Raw genomic sequence first — 21,951 nt, 5'->3', positions numbered from 1 at the left:
ATAATCTCACTGCTTCCGGCAAAAGAAGCCGTAGCAACCACCATCTTGTCTAGCTGGTGGAGCCACATGTGGAGGTCCATTCATCGCCTCGATTTCGACCTCGTCCACGTCGAAGATGTGAACCTACTTGATTTAATTCCATTCCAGATCATTGAACACATCATGTCGTCTCAAAGGACTAATCTCACCGTCTGCCGGATTTCTCACTCCCCGGAAGACTGGCCGTTGTTGCTTAAACTGATCAATCGCCTCAAAGTAAACAAATCCATAGAAGAGCTCCGACTCACTTGCATAGATGATGGAACTGTACAGTATCTCGAGTCGTCCATCTTGCCGTTGAGTCTCTTCCGGTGTGGAACTCTCTGTGTCCTCAAACTCAACAAGTACCAACTCAGCGTTGACGATTCCATTGCTGCGGCTTTCGAAGGTTGTGTGAATCTGACAACTCTAAAACTAAACTCGGTCCGAGTAACCCCCGAGAGTCTTTTCAGAATCATATGTAACTATGAGTTCATGGAGAATTTGAGCCTGTGTTCTTGTATTGGATTAGACTATATTAAGATTATTTCTAATCACAAGTACTTGAAGTTCTTGGAACTCCGGAATTTGGATCTTTATAAGATTGAAATATATCTCAAGGGTGTCATTGAACTAGTGCTTGATAATGTTCCATACTTCAAAAGATGTTATATTAACTGCCCAAACCTTCGAGGTTAGAGAGAGAAATGGGTTTGCAGATAGACAAAGTTTAGAGAGAGAGAGAGTAAGTGTGTGTGCGTTTTGAGGGGAGTGTTTGGTTAGATAGATAATATGTAGTCAAACATAACTGTTGAAGGGTAATTTGGGCATTAAAATTTAATTTTTTGCTGATGTCAGCAAAAAATATCTCTGACCAGCTTTGACCGTTGACCGAGGGGGAAGACTGATGTGTGTCAGAAAAAGTAAGGGGTTTAACTGAAATTTTGCAAACGTGGGGGGGTCTCCTTGAAGTTAGGACATACCTCACGGGGTGTAACTGAAGTTAACCCTATATTTTATTACTTTTATCCATGTTTGAGTTATTTTCTTACTGAAGTAGTAAACAGTTAAATTATATTTACCAAATTTCCAATTTATACATACATCTTCAATATATAATATATAAATATACGGGTAAAGTACAGCCACACCCCCTGAGATTTGGCAAAATGACACTCAGAGGAAATTTACTTGTTTTTTGGACAAAGACAACCCCTGAAGGTTCAAAAATAGACAAAGACACCATTTTATATGAAAAATTGATCAAATTACCTTTTAACCGTTTAAGAGACTTTTTTAACTTTACAATTTAATAAATTTGACCAATCTGCCCCCATGAACAATTTATGCATTAAAAAAAAAAAAAAAAAAAAAAAAACTTTATATTGTTCAATTTTTTTTTCTTTTTTACTTTATAAATGTCCCAACTTCTTAAAAATGTAGACTTCTAAAATGACTTTTTGATCCAATACATATATTTCAAATAAATTATATTTTGTTATTACTTCTTTTCTTATTCTTTTTTATTTTTAAATTAAGATACTTAATTTTTTCATCATAAAAAAATTAAACCAATCTCTTTTCCTTAAAAATTAAAAAGTATGGTACCAGTATAACTTTATGCATCTTAAATTATACGGAGTATATCAAATATTATGCATTTCCCAACATAAAAGGGGGAAAAATATAATAATAAAACAAAGGGAAAAAAAACAAAAAACAAAGGCATGTATAAAGTTATACTGGTACCTATTTTCTTTTATGTTGGGAAATACATAATATTTAATATATAATTTAAGATGCATAAAGTTTTACTGGTACCATATTTTTTATTTTTAAGGAAAAGAAATTGGTTTAATTTTTTTAGATGAAAGAATTAAGCATCTTAATTTAAAAATAAAAAAGAAAAAGAAAAGAAGTAATAACAAAATATAATTTATTTGAAATATATGTATTGGATCAAAAAATCATTTTAGACGTCTACATTTTTAAGAAATTGAGACATTTATAAACTAAATAATTAAAAAAAAAAAAGAAAAAAAAGTGAACAATATAAAGGAATTTTTTTTTTTAATGCATAAATTGTTCATGAGGGTAGATTGGTCCAATTTATTAAATTGTAAAGTTAAAAAAGTCTCGTAAACGGTCAAATGGTAATTTGGTCAATTTCTCATGTAAATGATGTATTTGTCCATTTTTGAACCTTCAGGGGGTGTCTTTGTCCAAAAAACAGGTAAGTTTCATCTGAGTGTCATTTTGCCAAACCTCTGGGGGTGTGACTGTACTTTACCCTAAATAATATATATATATTACATTTTTTAATGAATTTGTAACGATTCTAACTCAAAGGTTCGAATCGCAAACGGGTCCTTATTCGAACCCGAAGTCAACTAATGACACTACCGTCCTTTCCCACGTCAATACATAATATACGTTTCATCCTAGGGTTTATTTTAAAAAATAAATAGTAATAGCAATAATAATAAAAAGAGATCATAGTTACAAAATATGTCAAAACAGTTCACTGACTCATCGAACCCTGTGGAGGAGCGTCGTTCGCCACTTCCCTTCCATATCCTGAAAAATGTTAATAATAAAGGGGTGAACATAAGCTCAGTAGGAAGTGTCTAAGATACACTTCTTATGACCCCGTGAATCCACATAAGGAATAGAGTACAAGTAAGTAGGGTCATGCTTCAGGAAAAACAAGCAAAACAACGATAATACCAACAATGCATACTCAAGTCGTCTAACCACCAAATGTACAATGTATGCCAATGCAATGCCATGCCATGCAATGTTGCTCCCCATTTCCAAAACAATACCGTTTTAGTTCTCTAAACCGTTAGTGTAATCCGACTCAATGCACCTCCAAGGCATCGCGAGGGAGGGGTTGGCTAGCTTTCTCCGACCACATGGCACCTCCATGGCGTCATCTGGGCCTGGGTAGCTCAACTACACTAGAGTCTTTCTTTAGCCTCCCTCTAGATCACACTAACACCACGGACCACTAGGCGTTTCCTAGGCATTCGGGTATTCACAACACTTTTCAAAAACTTTTTCCAAAAACAATTTCATTTGTTTTTAAAACAAACTTTTCCCTTTTTTACTTTCCCAATGATAAAGCATGAGCTATGCAAATTATTTAATGTCATGACAATATAGATATTTCCTACATTTCATCCACATCATTTAAGTATGTTTAAAATATGAATTATCACACAATATTATATTCTCATGCTTTCTAAATCATGGCTTTTTATATACTTTCAATTAGCAAATCCAACAACTTAAATAGATAAAGCATAAAATATAATCATTCATTTTCATAATTACTACATCACTTTTCATAACAATTTGAAAACATAGGCATATAATATATCAACACTAAGCATGTTTATTCACCACAAAAGGTTTAATTATATTTCTAAGCTCACTTAACACCTAGCATGCTTTTATCACTTAAATAACAACCACAACAAACATAATCAAGAAAAATTAAATTTAAGCATGCTTAGAGTCTAATTAAAAGAAAATTTCACAAGAAATCTAAGAAACTGTATATTAGAGCATCCATATCTCAAAATGATGAAAACTCCCAATTTGAACCCTATATTTCACAAATCTTAGGATGCACCAAAACTGGAATTGCTTACACCCACTTGAAGATTAATCAAGACTTGAAACTTTGAATGAAAAAAAAAAAAAAATGAAAATAAAGAGAGGAAATGACCGAACTGCCGGGAAAGAGAGAATTAGAGAGAGAAAGGTGAGGCCAAAATGCCTCTTAGCCACAAATGAATAAAGTAGTGGGTCCCATCATTTTTTTTTTCAATAAAAAAAATCCCACCCTTTTTTCCATTTAATATATATATATATATATATATATAAGTCATAACACTACAGAATTTAACTCTTACTTCATGAGCACATAAAAGAAAGAAAGAAAACCTTCCTTCAAAAAGTACATCCAAATGAAATGAAAACTCCCTCCTATCAAAACTAAGTTTGAAAGAAGCAAAACAGACCAAACGTAAAGCAAATCCAGAACACATTGCATAAAGTGATGTTTTGTGATTAACGAGCTCCTCTTTAAAGAAACAAAATAAGACATATTCCGGAAGAAGAATAGACGATACCAAATAGAGGGAAGAACAGAATAGCAAAGATTATTTTTTTTTTTCGCAAACCAGTGAATGATTTCTTTCCGAATACAGAAGAGAAGTAAAAAATGGTATTTTTATTTAAATAAAAAGATATAATTAAATTATACAATAATATATTATTATACGTATAAAGTATAACTTATAAAGTGGTATTTGTATATATGATAAAATAAAGTACTGATGAGTAATTTTTTTAACTTGCTGGCCTGACACTGACTTGGCACAAAACTATGTTGGAAAGGTGGCATCATCTAATGAAAGAATGTTTGGAGAGAATTTTTTCCCATCCGTTATTGTTAAAAATAGTAAATTATTTATATATTGTCAATCCATTATCACACTTTCTATTATTTATGCAACGCTAGAAGCATGGGGTTAGCAACAAATCATAATTGTATAAAGATAAATTAAATTGTATTAACCAAAAACATGTTATCCATTGGTAAAGCAGTTTATTAGTTTGAAAGTTATTAACAAAATTCTAAAGTGTTGTGAATATTATGTGCTTTTATCTAATCAATGAAGAATAATATGCAAGCAAATTACTATACACAATCATGGGTTATGATTTCATCTCTAACACTGGTGAATTTGTTCATGTTTGATGCTTCATTCCATGCGAAAGAGGTAAGCTTTTAATATCCAAATAATTACAAATAAACATATATAAAACCAAGATCGATGAATTTCTTCACTGCATGGATTACTAACTGAGTCATTCGGCTAATCTCAGGCAATTTACCATCTGGGTTGGACCCAGAATATTTAATGCCCTTCACCAACCTAGCAAATTCCTGAACCATGAGTGCCTCTTGTGGAAGCTCAGTGGCCACTTGAACTATCTCAGGTTTCACATTTCACCCAATGTGAAGATCCACAAACTTTGCACCAGAGGTGAAACTAAACCAACCGAATTCTCTTGATAAGGAATTATGAAATCGTTGATGTGAAGAGATCCATTGTAGCCGGATAAAGGCCAAGTCCATGGATTCATAGCAGTAAAATGTCGCAATTGTTTATCCCAATTTAAGGAGGCATTGCAAGACAAGTTAACTCTGAGTTTTGGATGGGAAAATGAATGAGTATAAATGGGTAGATACGCAATACTACCCAATAATTTAAGCTTTTAAGTAAATGGATAAGTGTCTACCCGTTACAATAGTCCATTGCCCACGAGATGGCTGCATTGCAGTACCAGCCTGGGTCCCCAAGGGCACCGAGAGCATCCAAGTTCATTTTCACCAGTATTTCTTTCTAAAAACTTTCCGAAAATGGCCAACAGATCAGAAAAATAACAGAAAAAATACAACAGAATCAAGGTTACCTAACAAAATGATACCAAAACATGGCATTGATACCAAAACAAGGCATTGATTGCTTAAATTTGTTGTTTTTGAACCAAATAGATCTTCAGAATAGAACTGATCCACTACCAGATCATGCATTGTCAAGAGTAAAATAGCCTTTACATGAACTGAAAATTGTCTCACCATATCAAGCAGTGACAATTTTAATCAGCACACTTAATGGATGATTGGGAAATATAACAGAAAGTAGTTTATCATCAGAGGGATAAGGAACATCTGAATATCTAATCATAAAATTGGTCATTTTGTATAATCACATAGTAATATAAATGCTAATGAAGGCAGCTAATTAAAGTACGGTTTTACATATCTAAGTTGCCCAAAAATCTGGGAATCAGAGAACAAGGCCTTCATTTTGGCAGTCCTAGGATGATGGTACCACAATGTCCCATCCATGAATTGTACACCGTTGGATTCACATGCCTCTAGTATCTGATCAAGCTGATCTACATCAAGAGCCGTTGGTTTCTTTAGAAGTATATGTTTCTTCTTTTGAGCAGCCAAGACTGCCCACTTTAGGTTGAAGACTTGTGGGCAATGGCATGTACACAGCATCAACACATGGATCATCTAGCAATTCACCATAACTACTATAAATCTTATCAGTCTGGTAAACTGTTTTTGATCGTGAAACGCTTCGCCTTTTAGATCGAACAGCTAGCTATGGCGCGAAGGATTGAATTGGGAGCTAGATGTATAGCTCTAGACACTTTTCTGGCAATCTCAAAATGTATGGGGTTTTCATCAGCCATTTTCTTTCTGGGTTTTTCTTTTGTTTCATAGGGGAAGACTGAAGAGTATGATGAAATGTTAGGTACTACAAGTATCAATATGGACTTGCTAAAATGATGAAATGTGGACTGGTGTGAGCCTGTTATTTATTTAATGATGGAAGTGTTTGGGGAAATCACTATAGTGGATAGACCAGGCCAAGGCATAAAAGGACCATGGCAGTTTTGGTTTTTCTGGGGCTGTGCATTCGACAAAACAATAACGTAATCCATCTATATATAATTACATAAAATTTCTAATAAAGCTTAAGGAATTGCTAAGCTAATGAATTTGACTAATCTGTTCAAACTGATTGTGAATTGAGATTGGATGGTAAGTTATATATTCAAAACCTGTAAACAAACTTATAAATCCCATTAATAGAAGTTAAAAACAAGCTAAGTAGGTTAAAAAAAAAAAAAAAATCTGGGCCTGACTAACCCACCTCACACCATATCTTCAGGTCCCAGAGCTTGAATTCTGTTTTATGAGTTGTGCAAAGTGCCTACATTACAACACAATGTGAAGAATGTTTAAGAACATATGGAACCAATGCATGGCAGAAACCTAAGCCCTGCAAGTTTTTGAATCCGTGGAGATTCCAATCAGAGTCTTAGGGACTGAGAATATATGATTCAACCTGTTAACGGGTGAAAACCAAAACTCACTGCACTCCACCGCAGTCCGAATTCTTTGCATAGAACATGTAACAAATGCCACAATTATAATGATGGAGGCTAATTACTATACTCTTTTAAGTATTCAGACTATTTTCCACTAGAGAAAGAATATGAAGCCTATAATAATTTGGCATATGTCCAAGTGTATCAAGATGCTATTTTACAAAGACCTTCACATACATGTCAAAAGAAGAAATAGAAATAAAACGGTAAGAGAAACAGAAGCAAGAAACATTGTTTCGATTGAAAGCAACATACTAAACGGCAAGCATATGGTGACCTCCATCTTGAGAACACAACCAGCAAAACTTAAATCTCCACACTGAGACTCAGCAAAGGAGAAAATGCAGCTTGTCTCATATACAGATGCCAAAGCCTTGGGTGCGCATTTATGACTGTGAACTGTGACAAGTCAGTTAAAGAGGATGTAAGCATCAATATAAATGAATTAAGAAATAAGTTGCTCAACAAATTTCAAAGCATTAAAAATCTAGATCTAGTCTAGGATAACTCAAAAATAGAGCTCATGAGCTAACAACTTCGGTTATCCGAGGAGGAAAGAAAAATAAATAATCAAATAAAAGCAGCTAGTATAGTAATCATATACTTCACTAAGAAGGTAAGTTTTCCGATATCATGTCTAAAAGCACACAAAATGGGGATTGCAAGAAAAAATAAAAATTCTTACCCATTAACTTCTAGTAAATTTTAGAACATCCATGGGAACAAAAACAGCTTCAATTCACTCCCTCGTGCTACCCTCAACTTCCAAATCACTTAAATCAAGATCAGCAAGCAGCTCTTCCAAAGGCACAGAAGGCACATCCTCTCCGTCAGTCACAGACATCTCTGATAGCTGGTATTCTTTATTATGGTATAACGATATATTAAACCTCATATCAGGGTTCTCCTCCAAGTCGTTCAAGAACTGTTCATACTCTGAGTTCATCTTCTCTTCTTCAACTCTACCACCTTTAGCGGAGTTATCCACTTCCATGTTAACAGATTTAAGCATCCATGCACGAGGCTTCCCATGCTTCCCTTGGCGCTTCTCTTCAAAGCTCTTTTTAATTAAAATTGCATCAGGGAGGACAAGGCCTTTGTACTTGTCCAGTTCAATATCATTACTGTTAGCCCTATATAAGTCATAACCAAAAGCATAATCCCCTGGGTTTAAAAGATGGCCTAAATGTGTTCTTACAGAGAAAATTGTATCATTCTTCCCAAAGTCGGATACACGAGCTACTTGGGCATCAGCTAAAACATATTTTGAGCCACCAATGTTAACTTCTGAAGGGACAACCTCCACATCTAATACTATGTATTCTACAATCCACCTGCTAGAAAGTAGAGGCTTAAAGGGCATCCTCCAATACTGGTCAGCATCCAAGAAACAGTGCCTCAAAGTAAACGGATCCAGTAAAGCAATACTGTTGCTCACTTTTGTGCAAATCACAAGAGGACCAAGATTTCCCAAGCTATTTGCAACTTTTTGAGGGAGACAGATCAAGTCCTCACGGCAAATTGGGCAGATTTCAACAGAGAAAGTATAATTATAATTGTAATTATTGCTCTTGGTATCCTGAGATATGAGTTGTTTGTCATGACGACTCCTTATTGGAGCAACTTTGCCCAGAAAGTCCACAAACTTTGCAGCATGACTCCGATTAGCAAAAAAGAAATCAATACCCTGATCCATCTGCTTAATTCTTATCGAACGGGCTGCAGCATCATGCTTAAGAATTACCTGTTCCAAATAGAAGAAAGTTCGCCTGTGAGGAACATGCTGACGTAGCTGCACTGCAGCGACCCACTGGTCGGGGTTGGCCTGTACCCTAGAACAAGATTTACACATTTGTTCTTGCACAACGTACTCAACAATATAAGCTTGTTCGAGTATTGCTCCATTCAGAACCTCTTTCTGAACTCTCAGTTTGATCTTCATTCTCTTGGAGTGGGGTTCAGTCCAAATAAATTCAGCATGTAGCAACCTAACTTTATTCAAATTCTTCACTCTCTTCACACAGAATGTCAAGAGCTCCTTTGATTCTAGTTGGGCTTTAATCCAAGTTCTTGGTGGCTGCAGATAGGTATCACACTCAGGGCAGTGTATGATGATGACATGCTTTTGTAAACCTTCAGTGATGTCAACTTCAGAACGTAAGCACTTGACACACATATTTGCAGCATTTGGTAGCATTGCAATACCACACTTGCAACATAAAACATTACCGATGGTTTGATGTACCGTAAACATACCAGCTTCTTCAGCCATTGCTGCAAACAAAAACATGCGACAGAAGAAGAAGAAAAAGAAGAAAAATAAGAAAAGAAATTATTATATTTTTCAACTTTGATGCAGAGAGAAGAAAGTTAGTAAAAAGTTATGATAAGAATCATGAAAAAGCAGCATTCTATCATCTTAACAATTTAAGAGCTAGCTTTGCCCCCCTTGTATTCAATTTCTGTTGCGAATCAAAAAGTATGTACAAATTGAAGGGGAAGTAAGACCAAAAAAAAAAAAAAATAAGAACTGTCAGTCATCTGATATGTAATATTCATTTTCCCTTCTCCTTTCATTTTAACACCAACATGTAGGACAGTTGGTTTCAAGTGGACTTCCTAATTAACTTCAGGTATACTGTTTCCTGCCAAGGAACTCATTTTTGAAATCATATCGCATAATTCATACTGCTTATTGAAATAAAGTATATGAAACAGTTTATCTCCATCATTATTCATTTTCAATCCATTATTTATTAAACTTCAAATTCTCTCAACTTTATTTTTGCCAAACATTTCAATCAATATACTATACTGAAAAACAAAGTAAGGTTTATTAACAGAAGCTGAATTTTGGTATAAGCAACGTCGAACCACATTTTATGCTTCTAAACTTTTTTTTTTTGTGGATAAGTTTTATGCTTCTAAACATATTAAGCAAACAATTTGAACAATAATATAATTTGCTAATAACATAATTGTTAAATTAAGTATTTTAGACCCAAAAAATGGCGAGGGGACTCATCTCAAAAGATAGTTGCAAGAATTAGAAAATATAATGAAAACTCATTTGATCAACAGTTTTTATAAAACTAAATTATAAAAAATGAGTTTAAAAAAATAAATAAATAAAGTTTTTTAGAGAACTAATTTTGTTTGTTCTGTATAAATTATTTTCAGTTTTCACAAAATTGAACCAAACAATCACATAATTTCCAATATATCCATCTCAGGATTAAGTTATATAGATGACAAATATTAATCTGATTACCAAAAATCACGGACAACATGCTAGATAAATTTTATAGGAACAAGCATGATTGAATATAAGCAGAGCGCATATGAGAATAAAAATCTTCATTAAACATACTTAGTTGCTGAGAAGAAACAGTAAAAAAGAAGAAGAATCAAGATCACGAGTATTAGGCAAATATCTAACCTCTAGATGGTCGTAGTTGTTCTCTCTCTTTCAATAAATTATTACAAAAAATATATATATATCAGGTAATTCTTCAAAACCCTAATTCATAAGTATAGGAAAAGTGAAGGAAAAATCAGGTGCTTCGTTTAGATAGATTACTTATGAATTAGGGTTTTGAAGAATTACCCGATAGAAAGATTACGCCTGATTATTGCCCAAGATGGAGCCCCCAACAAGCAGATGCGAGTCCGCGGAGAGAGAGACAATGTGTCGGATGAACTGATGATGATGATGATGATGACGACATTTGGATATATTAGTATTTGGGCTTTTAAGACGTAGCAGTCCATTGTGAAAAGATCCAATATCATTCAAGCGATGGGCTTTTGGGCCAAGCTTATACCCATTTAATAAACTAGCTGAAAATTCAAGCCCAAGCACAACAAATCTTTGGAGAGCCTCACACAAAAACCTAATCACCAATAATAATAATAATAATAAGTAAAATAGAAAACAATTATATGAAAATTAAAATTATAATATGAAAGCCAAGATTAACACCGATTATTTATTTATTTATTTTAGCCACAAAATTAACACTGATTCATAAACCTGAATGTTATTGACGTACCACATGCTTTTCATAAAAAGTTGGTGTAGAGACACATATTGGGCCTTAGGCTTGGTACAAAACCAAGTGAACTTCTAACTGAAGCATGGTCCAATGTACTTGCCCAACCCAAATTTTTAGGACCCGTTTGGCATGCGATGTGTTTTAAGCGTTATGTTTATTACCTGTTTTATTAGGGATTTGTTTTGGGTCTGGATCCTTTGTTTTTAAAAAGGGTGCAATGCGAAGACTTTTCAATGTCACATGTTTATTGCCTATTTTATTAGGGATTTGTTTTGGGTCTGGATCCTTTGTTTTTAAAAGGGGTGCAATGCGAGGACTTTTCAGGGTCACATGTTTATTGTCTGTTTTATTAGGAATTTGTTTTGGGTCTAGATCCTTTGTTATTAAAAGAAGTGCAGTGCGAGGACTTTTCAAGAGTCACCCATCCTTGTACTACCCTCGTCCAAGAATGTACCACACATTAAAATCAACGAGAAGTAATTGAAATGATGAAATCAGCCGACAAAGTTGTAGAATGGAAATCTATATATTGAATGTTAGTATTGTGCTGTAAATGTTGTATACAACACATTGGGCCTGAGTCAATTAACCCAATATAATAGACAAAACAAACTTGAACTGAACCCAGCCAATTCTGGCCACCCAACTCAAAACCATATCCAATCTCAAGAGTCAACCAAACAGCCCCTGAATTGCCTAACCATTTAAACTTTGGTCCACAACCTATGAAGCATGGACACGGGACACGGGTATAATACAATACGGATATTATAATACGGTAAATTTTTTAAAAAAATAAGACACGAACACAAGAAAGATACGACAATAAAATTATATATATATATATATATATATATATATATATATAATTATTTATTTATTTTTACCCAATTTCTAATTTATATTTAATAAACACAACTTTTAGGCCCATTATTTTCTTGAAAAATATAGAGCCAAATACCTTGAAAATAGAAACAAAAAAAAGGATGTACATATTTATATCTAAGAATAGGATTATTATTCTTATAACCGGTTCTAAAAGATAAGCCTGCAATCTTATCATTTCTCTCTTTCCTCGGGTTTTTATTACCTTTTTTTAAGTGTTTATATTTAGGGAACAAGATGGCAGTGGGGAATTGATGGCAAACCTATTTTCAAAAGTTTGAAAGTGCAAGTTCTCTCTTATCCTGGAACCAACTTTCACGTCTCCTCCATCTCTCCACTCAATCTGTCTTTTTATGAATACACACAACCATATACATGTATATATCTCTTTATTTATATATTATTATTTTTTGACAAAAAATCTTAATCCCGTGTCCTATGCGTGTTGCCGGTGTATCCTTTGCCGTGTTCGACAGGAAAAAAATAATAAAAAAATAGGATACCTCTGCAGAGGACACGCATGTCCATGTCGGACACGTATTCGATACTGGTACGACAACCCATTCCCACGTGTCGGTGTTTTATAGTCCACAACACAATACAACTACAAAAATCTTGTAGACTTGCAGCGTAATGACTGGAGTGTTTTGCGATTCGATTTAAAAATTTTAATTGTTAGGTGAAATTAAAACCGAACTCATTATATTCATCATATTTTTCATTCGCATTCGATGTAGGACAAACCTCTAACATTATGTTCTACCCAAACTCTTAACGCTCTTATTATGATCGGACCACCCTATAACGCTTAGGGTGATATTGGATCAAGGATTGAGTTTCACTGTGATACCAATTATAACGAATCGAATCAGATCAAAAATCTGCTTGTAAACTTGGGAACCTGAGATGACCGTCATGTTAATTAGAACGATTATTCTAGTTTTTGTGGAAAAGATATAGAGTGGGAAAGATTTGTGTGGGTGAATATCCCCAGCAAGAAAAGAGAAGGGATCACCGCAAGCATGTGCATTGAGCCGCGCATGTCTACTGAAACCATTTTTTTTTTTTTGGAAGGTATGTCTAATGAAACATTGTATCAGAAAAAACCTATTATTCATGTCGACTAGATTTGCACCAACCCCCTGATCATTATCTTCCATGAACAAGCTTTATCATCATTATTATTTTTAGCGTAGTTTTCTCTCTATTGCTCCGGTCAATTTAATGATATACATACATGTGAGCATGTTATAATAGATATCAAATTTCAAATTTATTATAGGTATCGATTACCAAAATAATTAATATTGGCTTAATTTCAATGTTTCTTTTTTTTAACGTCACAAATTTTCTCTCCTGAGGACACTTTTCTAAGTAACAGCGTAAAGAAAAAGTTTCTCAACTATTGTTATCAAAAACAAAAATTAAATTGCATTAACTAAAAAAACACAATTAAATCGCATTGACCTTGTAATTTTTCAGCAAAAAGCTAAACAGTTCACTTACTTATTAGTTTGAAAGTTATTAGCAAAATTCTAATTCCTCTAATTCCGTTTGAAGTGTTTTGAATGAGTATAATGTACTTTTATCGAGTATGCAAGCAAAATTACTATAAACAATCATGGATTATGACTTCAGTACTTATATAATTCTCTTACGTACACTGGTGAATTTGTTCATGTTTGATGCTTCATTCCATGCTGAAAAATAGTAGGTTTATAATATCCAAATAATTACAAAGAAACAGATATAAAACCTAGATCGATGGATTTCTTCACTGCATCGATTACTAACTGAGTCATTCGGCTAATCCCAGGCCATTTACCATCTGGGTTGGACCCAGAAATTTTAATGCCCTTCACCAGCCTAGCAAATTCCTGAACCATGAGTGCCTCTTGTGGAAGCTCAGTAGCCACTTGAACTATCTCAGGTTTCACATTCCACCCAATGTGAAGATCCACAAACTTTGCGCCAGACGTTACACTAAATGGACCAGAATTCTCTTGATATGGAATTATGAAGTCGTTGATGTGAAGCGATCCATTGGAGCCGGATATGGCCAAGTCCATGGATTCATGCGAAAGGAAAGAGCAGTAAAATGTCGCGATTGTTTCATGTTTGTCCCAATTTAAGGAGGCACTGCAGGACAAGATGACTCCAGCTGAGTTTCGGGCTATGGCTGGAAGTGCGGTTACAGTTGTAGGTAGATGGTAGTCCATTGCCCACAAGATGGCTGCAATGCAGTACCAGCCTGCGTCCCCAAGGGCACCCAGACCATCCAAGTTCATTTTCACCCTTATGTCCTTCTCAAAAAATTCCGGAGATGGTGCAAATGATGACGAGCTGTGGATCTTATCCCCCCAAAAACAAGGGTTGAAAATGTTTGTAAGATGCCAATAGAACATTAATAATAATGTATCAATAGAGATACTAATTTCTACTAATTCAAAACAACTTGGACATCTACCAACTCAATAATAATGGCCAACAAATTCATCGGAATAAATAAATAAAATTACCTCAAAATGACCAACAAAATGATACCAAAACAACGCCTTGATTGCTTAAGGCTCCTTTGGCAACAATTTCTGTTTTGTGTTTTCATCAACTTCATATAAATCAAAGACAATGTTCTTATTGTGTTGTGATTTATTCTGAATCAGGAACATGTTTGGTAATGTTACAAAATGTTTTTAAAAATTGTTTTGGTGATTGTAAAAATTATTGTACACACATTATACAAATATATGTCATTTTCACCCAATGTGAAAAGGGGGGAAAAAAAAAAAAAAAAAAAAAAAGGTTTGGATGATTGTAAAAAAATATTGAATTTTTGTTATAAGAATCTCTCACGGTTGTTCAGATACAGTAGCAAAAACATACACTTCTGTCCTCCTCCTTTTTCTTTTTTCTTTTTTCACCTATTTGGCAACAAAAACACAAATCAAAAAGGTTGTCAAACAAGCCCTAATTTTTTATTTTTGAACCAAATAGATCTTCAGAAAGGAACTGATCCAACTACCGGATCATGCATTGTCAAGAGCAAAATAGCCTTTACATGAAGTGAAAGTGTCCCACCATAACAAGTGACACGCACTCACGCAGTTAACTTGATTAATGAGGAAGATTAAAAAAAAAAAAAAAGTATATAGATCAGACGGATGAGAAACATTTTATCATAATTCACTTTGTATAATCACATAGTAATATAAATGCTAATGAAGGGAGCTAAAGTAGACTTACATATCTAAGTTGCCCAAAAATAATATAAATGGTAATGAAGGGAGCTAAAGTAGACTTACAAATCTAAGTTGCCCAAAAATCTGGGAATCAGAGAGCAAGGCCTTCATTTTGGCAGTCCTAGGGTGATGGTACCACATTGTCCCATCCATGAATTGTACACCGTTGGATTCACATGCCTCTAATATCTGATCAAGCTGATCTACATCAAGAGCCGTTGGTTTCTCTAGAAGTATATGTTTTTTCTTCTGAGCAGCCAAGACTGCCCACTGTAGGTGAAGACTTGTGGGCAATGGCATGTACACGGCATCGACACATGGATCATCTAGCAATTCATCATAGCTACCATAGATCTTAACATCGTCTGGTAAACTGTTTTTGATCGCGAAACGCTTCGCCTTTTCGATCGAACGGCTAGCTATAGCGCGAAGGATTGAATTGGGAGCTAGATGTATAGCTCTGGACACTTTTCTGGCAATCTCAGCACACCCCATTATGCCAAAATTTATTGGGTTTTCATCATCAGCCATTTTCTTTCTGCTTTTCTTTTGCCTCTTAGGTGAAGAACAGTGAAGAGTATGATGTAATGTTATGAAATATCAATGTGGAAGAGGATTGGCTAAAATGATGAAACGTGGGCTGGTGTGAGCCTGTTATTTATTTAATGATAGTGTCAAGAAGTGTTTGGTGAAATTACCATAGTGGATAGACCACCAGCAAATGGAAGGTTGCGAGGTTCGAAATACGGATGCAATTCAACCATCGGATTATTGGCTGAGACTCAAAATACATGTCAGATTGGAACACCACAATCTCATCCTATTCGAATTTGATCATATTCAAAGCCTGTAAACAAACTTATAAACCTCATTTAATAGAAGTGAAAACAAGGTAAGTAGGTTAAATAATAATAATAATAATAATAATAATAATAATAAATTGGGCCTAACTAACCAGCTCACACCATATCTTCAGGTCCCAGAGCTTGAATTCTGTTTTATGAGTTGTGCAAAGTGCCTACATTACAACACAATGTGAAGAATATTTAAGAACATATGGAACCAATGCATGACAGAAACCTAAGCCCTGCAAGTTTTTGGGTGAAAATCAACCTGTTAACGGGTGAAAATCAATTCTCACTGCACTCCACTGCAGTCCGGATCTTTTGCATGAAACATGTAACAAATACAACAATTATAAAGATGGAGGCCAATGACTATACTCTTTAAGTATTAGAAAGAGAATATGAAGCCAACAACAATTTGGCATATGTCCGAGTGGAATCAAGATGTCAAAAGAAGAAACGGAAATAAACAGCAATAGGAACAAAAGCAAGAAACATTGTTTCGATTTGAAGCACCATAGTAAAGGGAAAGAAAATGGTGACCTTCTTCATCTTGAGAGCACAACCAGCAAAACTTAAATCTCCACACTGGCACACTCAGACTCGGCAAACAAGAAAATGCAGCTCGTCTCATATACAGACCTTCTGAGCTAACAACTTCAGTTATCTGAGGAAAGAAAAATTAAAAAAAAAAAGAAAAAGAAAAAAAAGGGGGCTTCCAAGAATGAAAAAGCAAATTTCTTACCCACTAACTTCCATTTGAACACCGATAGCAACAAACACAACTTCAATTTCACTCCCTCGTGCTATCATCCTCAGCTTCCAAATCACTTGATTCAAGATAAGCAAGCAGCTCTTCCAAAGGCACGGAAGGCACATCCTCTCGATCAGTCACAGACATCTCTGATGGCTGGTATTCTTTATTATGGTATAACGAGATATTAAACCTCATATCAGGGTTCACCTCCAAGTCATTCAAGAACTGTTCATACTCGGCGTTCATCTTCTCTTCTTCAACTCTACCTTTGGCAGATTCATCCACTTCCATGTTAAGAGATTTAAGCTTCCATGCACGAGGCTTCCCAAGCTTCCTTTGGCGGTTCTCTTCATAGCTATTTTTTAAGAAAACTAAAATCGCATCAGCTTGGCCTTTGTACTTGTCAAGTTCAATATTAGTGTTAGCACTATATAAGTCATAACCAATAGCATAATCCCCCGGGTTTAAAAGATGGCCTAAATGTGTTCTTGCAGGAATCTTGTATCATTCTTCCCAAAGTCATACACGAGCTATGTATTCTACAATTCGCCTGCTAGAAAGTAGAGACGTAAAGGGCATCCTCCAATACTGGTCAGCATTCAAGAAACAGTGCCTTAAAGTAGATGGATCCAGTAAAGCGATGCTCTTGCTCACTTTCGTGCAAATCACAAGAGGACCAAGATTTCCCAAGCTATTTGCAACTTTTGGGGGGAGACAGATCAGGTCCTCACGGCAAATTGGGCAGATTTCAACAGAAAATATTGTACTTATAATTGAAATTATTGCTCTTGGTATCCTCAGATTGACCTTAATTCTCTTTTGAGTGGGGTTCAGTCCAAAGAAATTCAGCATGTACCAACCTAACTTTTTTCAAATTCTTCAATCTCTTCACACACAATGTCAAGAGCTCCTTTGATTCTAGTTGGGCTTTAATCCAAGTTCTTGGTGGCTGCAAATAGGTATCACACTCAGGGCAGTGTATGATGGTGACATGCTTTTGTAAACCTTCAGTGATGTCAACTTCAGAACGCTGCACTTGAAGCACGTCACGCACATATTTGCAGCATTTGGTAGAATTGCAATACCACACTTGCAACACAAAACATTACCGATGCTTTGATGTACCGTAAACATACCAGCTTCTTCAGCCATCGCAGCTAACAAAAACATGCGAGAGAAGAAGAAGGACAAGAAAATAAATTATTATATCTTGCAACTTTGATGCAGAGAGAAGAAATTTAGTAAACAAGTTATGATAAAAATCATGAATAAGTAGCATTCTATCATTCTATCATCTTAAACTAGGGCTCAATTTATGAGCCAGCTTTGCCCCTTAGTATTCAATTTCTGTTGAGAATCAAAAAGTACTAACAAATTGAAGGGGAAGCAAGAAAAAAGAAATTGAACCATTGTCAGCAGTGTTATTAAAGGCTCAAGGCGCACCAAGGCTCTAGAGATGGTTTGGAGCCTAGGCGTGCCTCACGAGGCAGGCGCTGAAGTGAGGCACACAATTGAAATTTTAAACTAGCATAAAATATTCATATCTCATAAGTTATATCAATATTCTTAAATTAATATCAAATATAAAAAGTAAATCCATCTGCTATACCGGCATCCAATAACCATAAATATAAAACAGAGCACAAATTTATTTTCTTGAAAGGCAAAAACATAATTTGTTTTTTTGAATGGCAGAACAGAGCACAAAAAGAAATAAATATGTTTACAAAAAAATAAAAATAAAAAAAATTTTAACAAGAAAAAGAAAAGAAAAAACAGAGCAAGAAAAAAAGAAACAGAGAAAGACGAATTACCTGATAGAAAGATTACGCCTGATTATTGCCCAAGATGGAGTCCCCTGCGAGCAGAGGCGAGTCCGCAGAGAGAGACTTGAGGGGGTGGGGGTTTCTGTGTGATGATTAAATTAATGGGCTTTTGAGACGTAGCCAGTCCACTGGCCCTGGATTCAATATCAGCCAAGGTATGGATGGGCATTTGGGCAACCTTTTACCCATTTAATAAACGAGCTGAATATTCAAGCCCAAGCACAACAAATCTTTGGAGAGCCTCACACAAACCTAATCACCTATCAAAAAAAGGTAAAAATAGAAAACAATTCTATAAATTATTATAATATGAAAGTAAAAATTAACAGCGAGTCTTAAACCTGAATGTTATTGACGTACCATTATAGTTAATGGGTCAGGTAAAACAACCCATCCTGACCTAAGTACTCAAAGCTTCCCTCCCCAAAATGTCAATTGACCAAAAATAAAAAATAAAAAAATAAAATAGTCATTTGGAAATCAACTAGTGAATTGAAAAGGCAATTGCTAAAAAGTAATATAAATCGTCTTCATTTTCTGATTTGGGCTTCTTACGAATTTTTTGAAATGAAATCACAACAAAGCCTCTGAAGACGTTGGGCTTGAGTTAATAGACAAAACAAACTTGAACTCCAAAGCACTGTTTGAAAATTTCACAACCCCACAAACCAATGTAATAGCTGGAACCAACTCAAAATCTCACATTCGATCTTATTCTGGCCACCCAACTTGAATCCATTTCCAATCTCAAGAGTCAACCAAACAGCCCCTGAATTGTAACATAGAAAGTGAGTTGGACCCACTTTAAATTTAGCTTGCCTAACCATTCAGACATGGGCCCACAGCACAACACAGTACTACAAAATTTTATAATACAACCATACATATATATATACAATACACATACATACATATATATATATATATATATACACACACACACCATACGCACATACATACTGACAATTCTTCTGCTACTACTAATACTACACACCGCGCGCTTTAAATGCGGGGTAGACAATACGGTCAGCGACTTTCGTGAAGGACAATGTCAGCCTCTACCACGCAGGTCCCTTAACCGGGCAAGATGTGAAAGCTCATTCAGACGTCTCACCCAATTCTCTCTCTATCTCTCTAAAAACTCTTTTTAACTTTCTCTCTCTTGACCGTCCCTACTGCCTCGGGCAGAGTGGTTCCCATGCAGTAATAAAAACCACTGTTGTAATGAGACCACCATTCGATTCCCGCAACATGCTTATCATAGTGTCATCATGGCTCTTTGTAATAACACCACACCCTTCTTCACTTTTGTCCTTTGGAAAAGTAAAGGCAAAAGGCAAAAATCACTCACTTTCTTTTTCTTACTTTCTCTCTCCTACTGCTACCTTTTTTTTTTTTTTTTATCTAATACTTTCTCTCTCATCCCCTTCAATCATAAAGCAATCGATTACAAAATGATTTAATCTCCTCTCACATCCATCTTTTCTGTCCTGCCAAAAAAGTCCTGTGTCCTTCTGCTCCTAGCATTTATTACTCTCTTTTCGAGGCATGGGCCCATCTAGGGTTAGGATTAGGGTTAGACACCACCTCCCCCGCCCCCCCCCCCCCCCAACCTTTTCTCTCTCCTAAATCGACTTTCTTTTACCATTTGCTTACTTTTTTACCTTGGACTCAAATTGTTAAATGTTTCGCACTCTAAGCGCGTACACAACACAACTATGATTCAACAGAATTATTAATTTGGTGGGCTTTTTTTTTTTTTTTTTTTAAGGCCCAACTTTATTCATTAAAATTTGGAGTCATAAGTAGTTTAAATAAATAAATTTACATATGAAATGATTTAATGAGAGTAACACTCGTTAGCTAGAAAATTAAAGAGAGTATATTTAAATGATATGGATATGTATATAATAAGTCTAAAAATATAAGGTAAGAGACAAGGTTGGAGAAAGGGACCAAAAATAATAATATGTGAGGGATTATTAAAAATAATTTTAAAAAGTTAAATATTGCATAAGAAAATAACATGTAATAAGATAGAGTGGAAAGAAAAAAAAAATTATATGGCGAAAAGAAATATGATGATATATTATATCATTCTGTAGATAAAAAGAGATGCTAATTTTAAAAATTAGTTTAACAAAAGGAGATGATAAAATTTTGAAGGTTATATATATATATATATATGTTGTGATGAAGACTATGCTAAATTGTTTCAATGATATATATATATTGAGTTTATGTAATTTTACCAATAATGTTCGAATGATTAATTAATTAGCTAGGAGCGTGAGAGTAGCGTGAGCATTAAATGTGCGTGTGAGTGGTTGTAGTGTTGACAATGTCGGTCCATGTGGGTATATACAGTTACATTCTTTGGGTGGAGCTCTTTCACGCTCAATATATTCGCTCGTCAAAGGGAAGATATACCAATTCTCTGTTTCTTTCTTTTAATTCCTCACTCAGACCCTACTACTACACCTCTCTATCTCTCTCTCTCTCTCACACTCAGGTACCTTGCTCTTTCAAAAAAGTGGACCACTCTCTCTCTCAACTTGTAAAGTTTATTTCTTGAATATGTTAATAAAGCATTAATTAATGCACCAATTTTTATTTATTTATTTTATTTTTTTACGGTCCAGCAAATACACAAGCCCTGATATTGTTCTAGTAGGATTTTAATATTCAATTTTCTTTTTTAATTAATGCACCAATTATTTATTTATTTATTTATTAACTATTCAAGCAAATACAAAAGCCATAATATTGTCCTAGTAGAATTTTAATATTCAATTTTCTTTTTATATATAAAAAGAAATATCGTACCATCTGAACTAAGACTCATTCGTATTGAATATTAATATAGTTATTCTATGTGTATACTAAGTATCATTTGTACTAAATATTAATATAATTATTCGATATGTATAGATATCGAAAATAAATCGCTAAAATAATGTGACAAGAAAATGAAAATAAATATAATAAAATTTGTGGCCTAATGATATCTCCACTCTTTTCAAATGCAAATGTATAAGCTTCAAGTCTCCCAACAACATCGGGAAAGTTACTTGCCAACATACACACCAAAAGGTTTCATTGATTTCAGTTTGTGTCCAAGAATTTGTTTCAATTAAAATGTGTTAACACTTAATTAAGTAATACTAAACAAGTATAATGAATTTTAGGAGATCCTAAGCATTAACCTAATAATATATTTTCAAAATTTTAACTAATCCCTATGTTTTTACAGAACTTGCAATTAAAGTTTTTAATGAAGTTCCAGAGGTCCATTTGAACTTTTAATACCATTTTCAGGCCTATTAAACTTCATGTTTT

General features: G+C 34.6%; 2 protein-coding genes and 2 pseudogenes across 4 annotated transcripts; all 4 read right to left on the bottom strand.

The window, feature by feature from the left end:
* Positions 1–4,797: 4,797 nt before the first annotated feature.
* LOC132282137 (uncharacterized oxidoreductase At4g09670-like) lies at positions 4,798–6,957 on the bottom strand (annotated as a pseudogene).
* Positions 6,958–7,100: 143 nt separating this feature from the next.
* On the bottom strand, positions 7,101–10,708 carry LOC132283465 (uncharacterized). 3 transcript variants are annotated; one of them, XM_059785408.1, is made up of 3 exons: positions 10,613–10,708; positions 7,691–9,279; positions 7,101–7,404 (listed from the first exon to the last, which is right to left on the bottom strand). In XM_059785408.1, the coding sequence occupies exon 2, from the start codon at positions 9,275–9,277 to the stop codon at positions 7,745–7,747; it is 1,533 nt and encodes a 510-aa protein (XP_059641391.1). In that variant the 5' UTR covers positions 9,278–9,279; positions 10,613–10,708; the 3' UTR covers positions 7,101–7,404; positions 7,691–7,744. The 3 variants fall into 3 exon arrangements, with proteins under 3 accessions (XP_059641391.1, XP_059641392.1, XP_059641393.1); XM_059785409.1 differs by having other exon boundaries at positions 7,101–7,397; XM_059785410.1 differs by lacking the exon at positions 10,613–10,708 and adding an exon at positions 10,445–10,604.
* A 2,843-nt stretch (positions 10,709–13,551) lies between these two features.
* On the bottom strand, positions 13,552–15,788 carry LOC132283109 (uncharacterized oxidoreductase At4g09670-like). The gene is made up of 2 exons (XM_059785005.1): positions 15,248–15,788; positions 13,552–14,296 (listed from the first exon to the last, which is right to left on the bottom strand). The coding sequence occupies exons 1-2, from the start codon at positions 15,713–15,715 to the stop codon at positions 13,679–13,681; spliced, it is 1,086 nt and encodes a 361-aa protein (XP_059640988.1). The 5' UTR covers positions 15,716–15,788; the 3' UTR covers positions 13,552–13,678.
* Positions 15,789–15,965: 177 nt separating this feature from the next.
* Positions 15,966–17,938, bottom strand: LOC132282136 (uncharacterized; annotated as a pseudogene).
* Positions 17,939–21,951: the final 4,013 nt, after the last annotated feature.

The sequence above is a fragment of the Cornus florida genome, unplaced genomic scaffold (assembly GCF_030987335.1).
Source record: "Cornus florida cultivar Cherokee Brave unplaced genomic scaffold, ASM3098733v1 CherokeeBrave_3.0.0_Hap2_Chr11, whole genome shotgun sequence".
Taxonomy (NCBI): Eukaryota; Viridiplantae; Streptophyta; class Magnoliopsida; order Cornales; family Cornaceae; genus Cornus; species Cornus florida.
The sequence above is the reverse complement of the archived record's forward strand: the minus strand, read 5'-3'. Positions and strand labels throughout refer to the sequence as shown.

What these genes read in the sequence shown, in the direction of transcription:
- LOC132283109 (XM_059785005.1), bottom strand. Translation starts at nt 15,715, where the DNA reads ATGGCTGATGATGAAAACCCAATAAATTTTGGCATAATGGGGTGTGCT. An exon ending in TTTTTGGGCAACTTAGATTT is followed by an intron (nt 14,297 to 15,247) that starts GTAAGTCTACTT and finishes TGGGGGGATAAG; the next exon opens with ATCCACAGCTCGTCATCATT.
- LOC132283465 (XM_059785408.1), bottom strand. Translation starts at nt 9,277, where the DNA reads ATGGCTGAAGAAGCTGGTATGTTTACGGTACATCAAACCATCGGTAAT.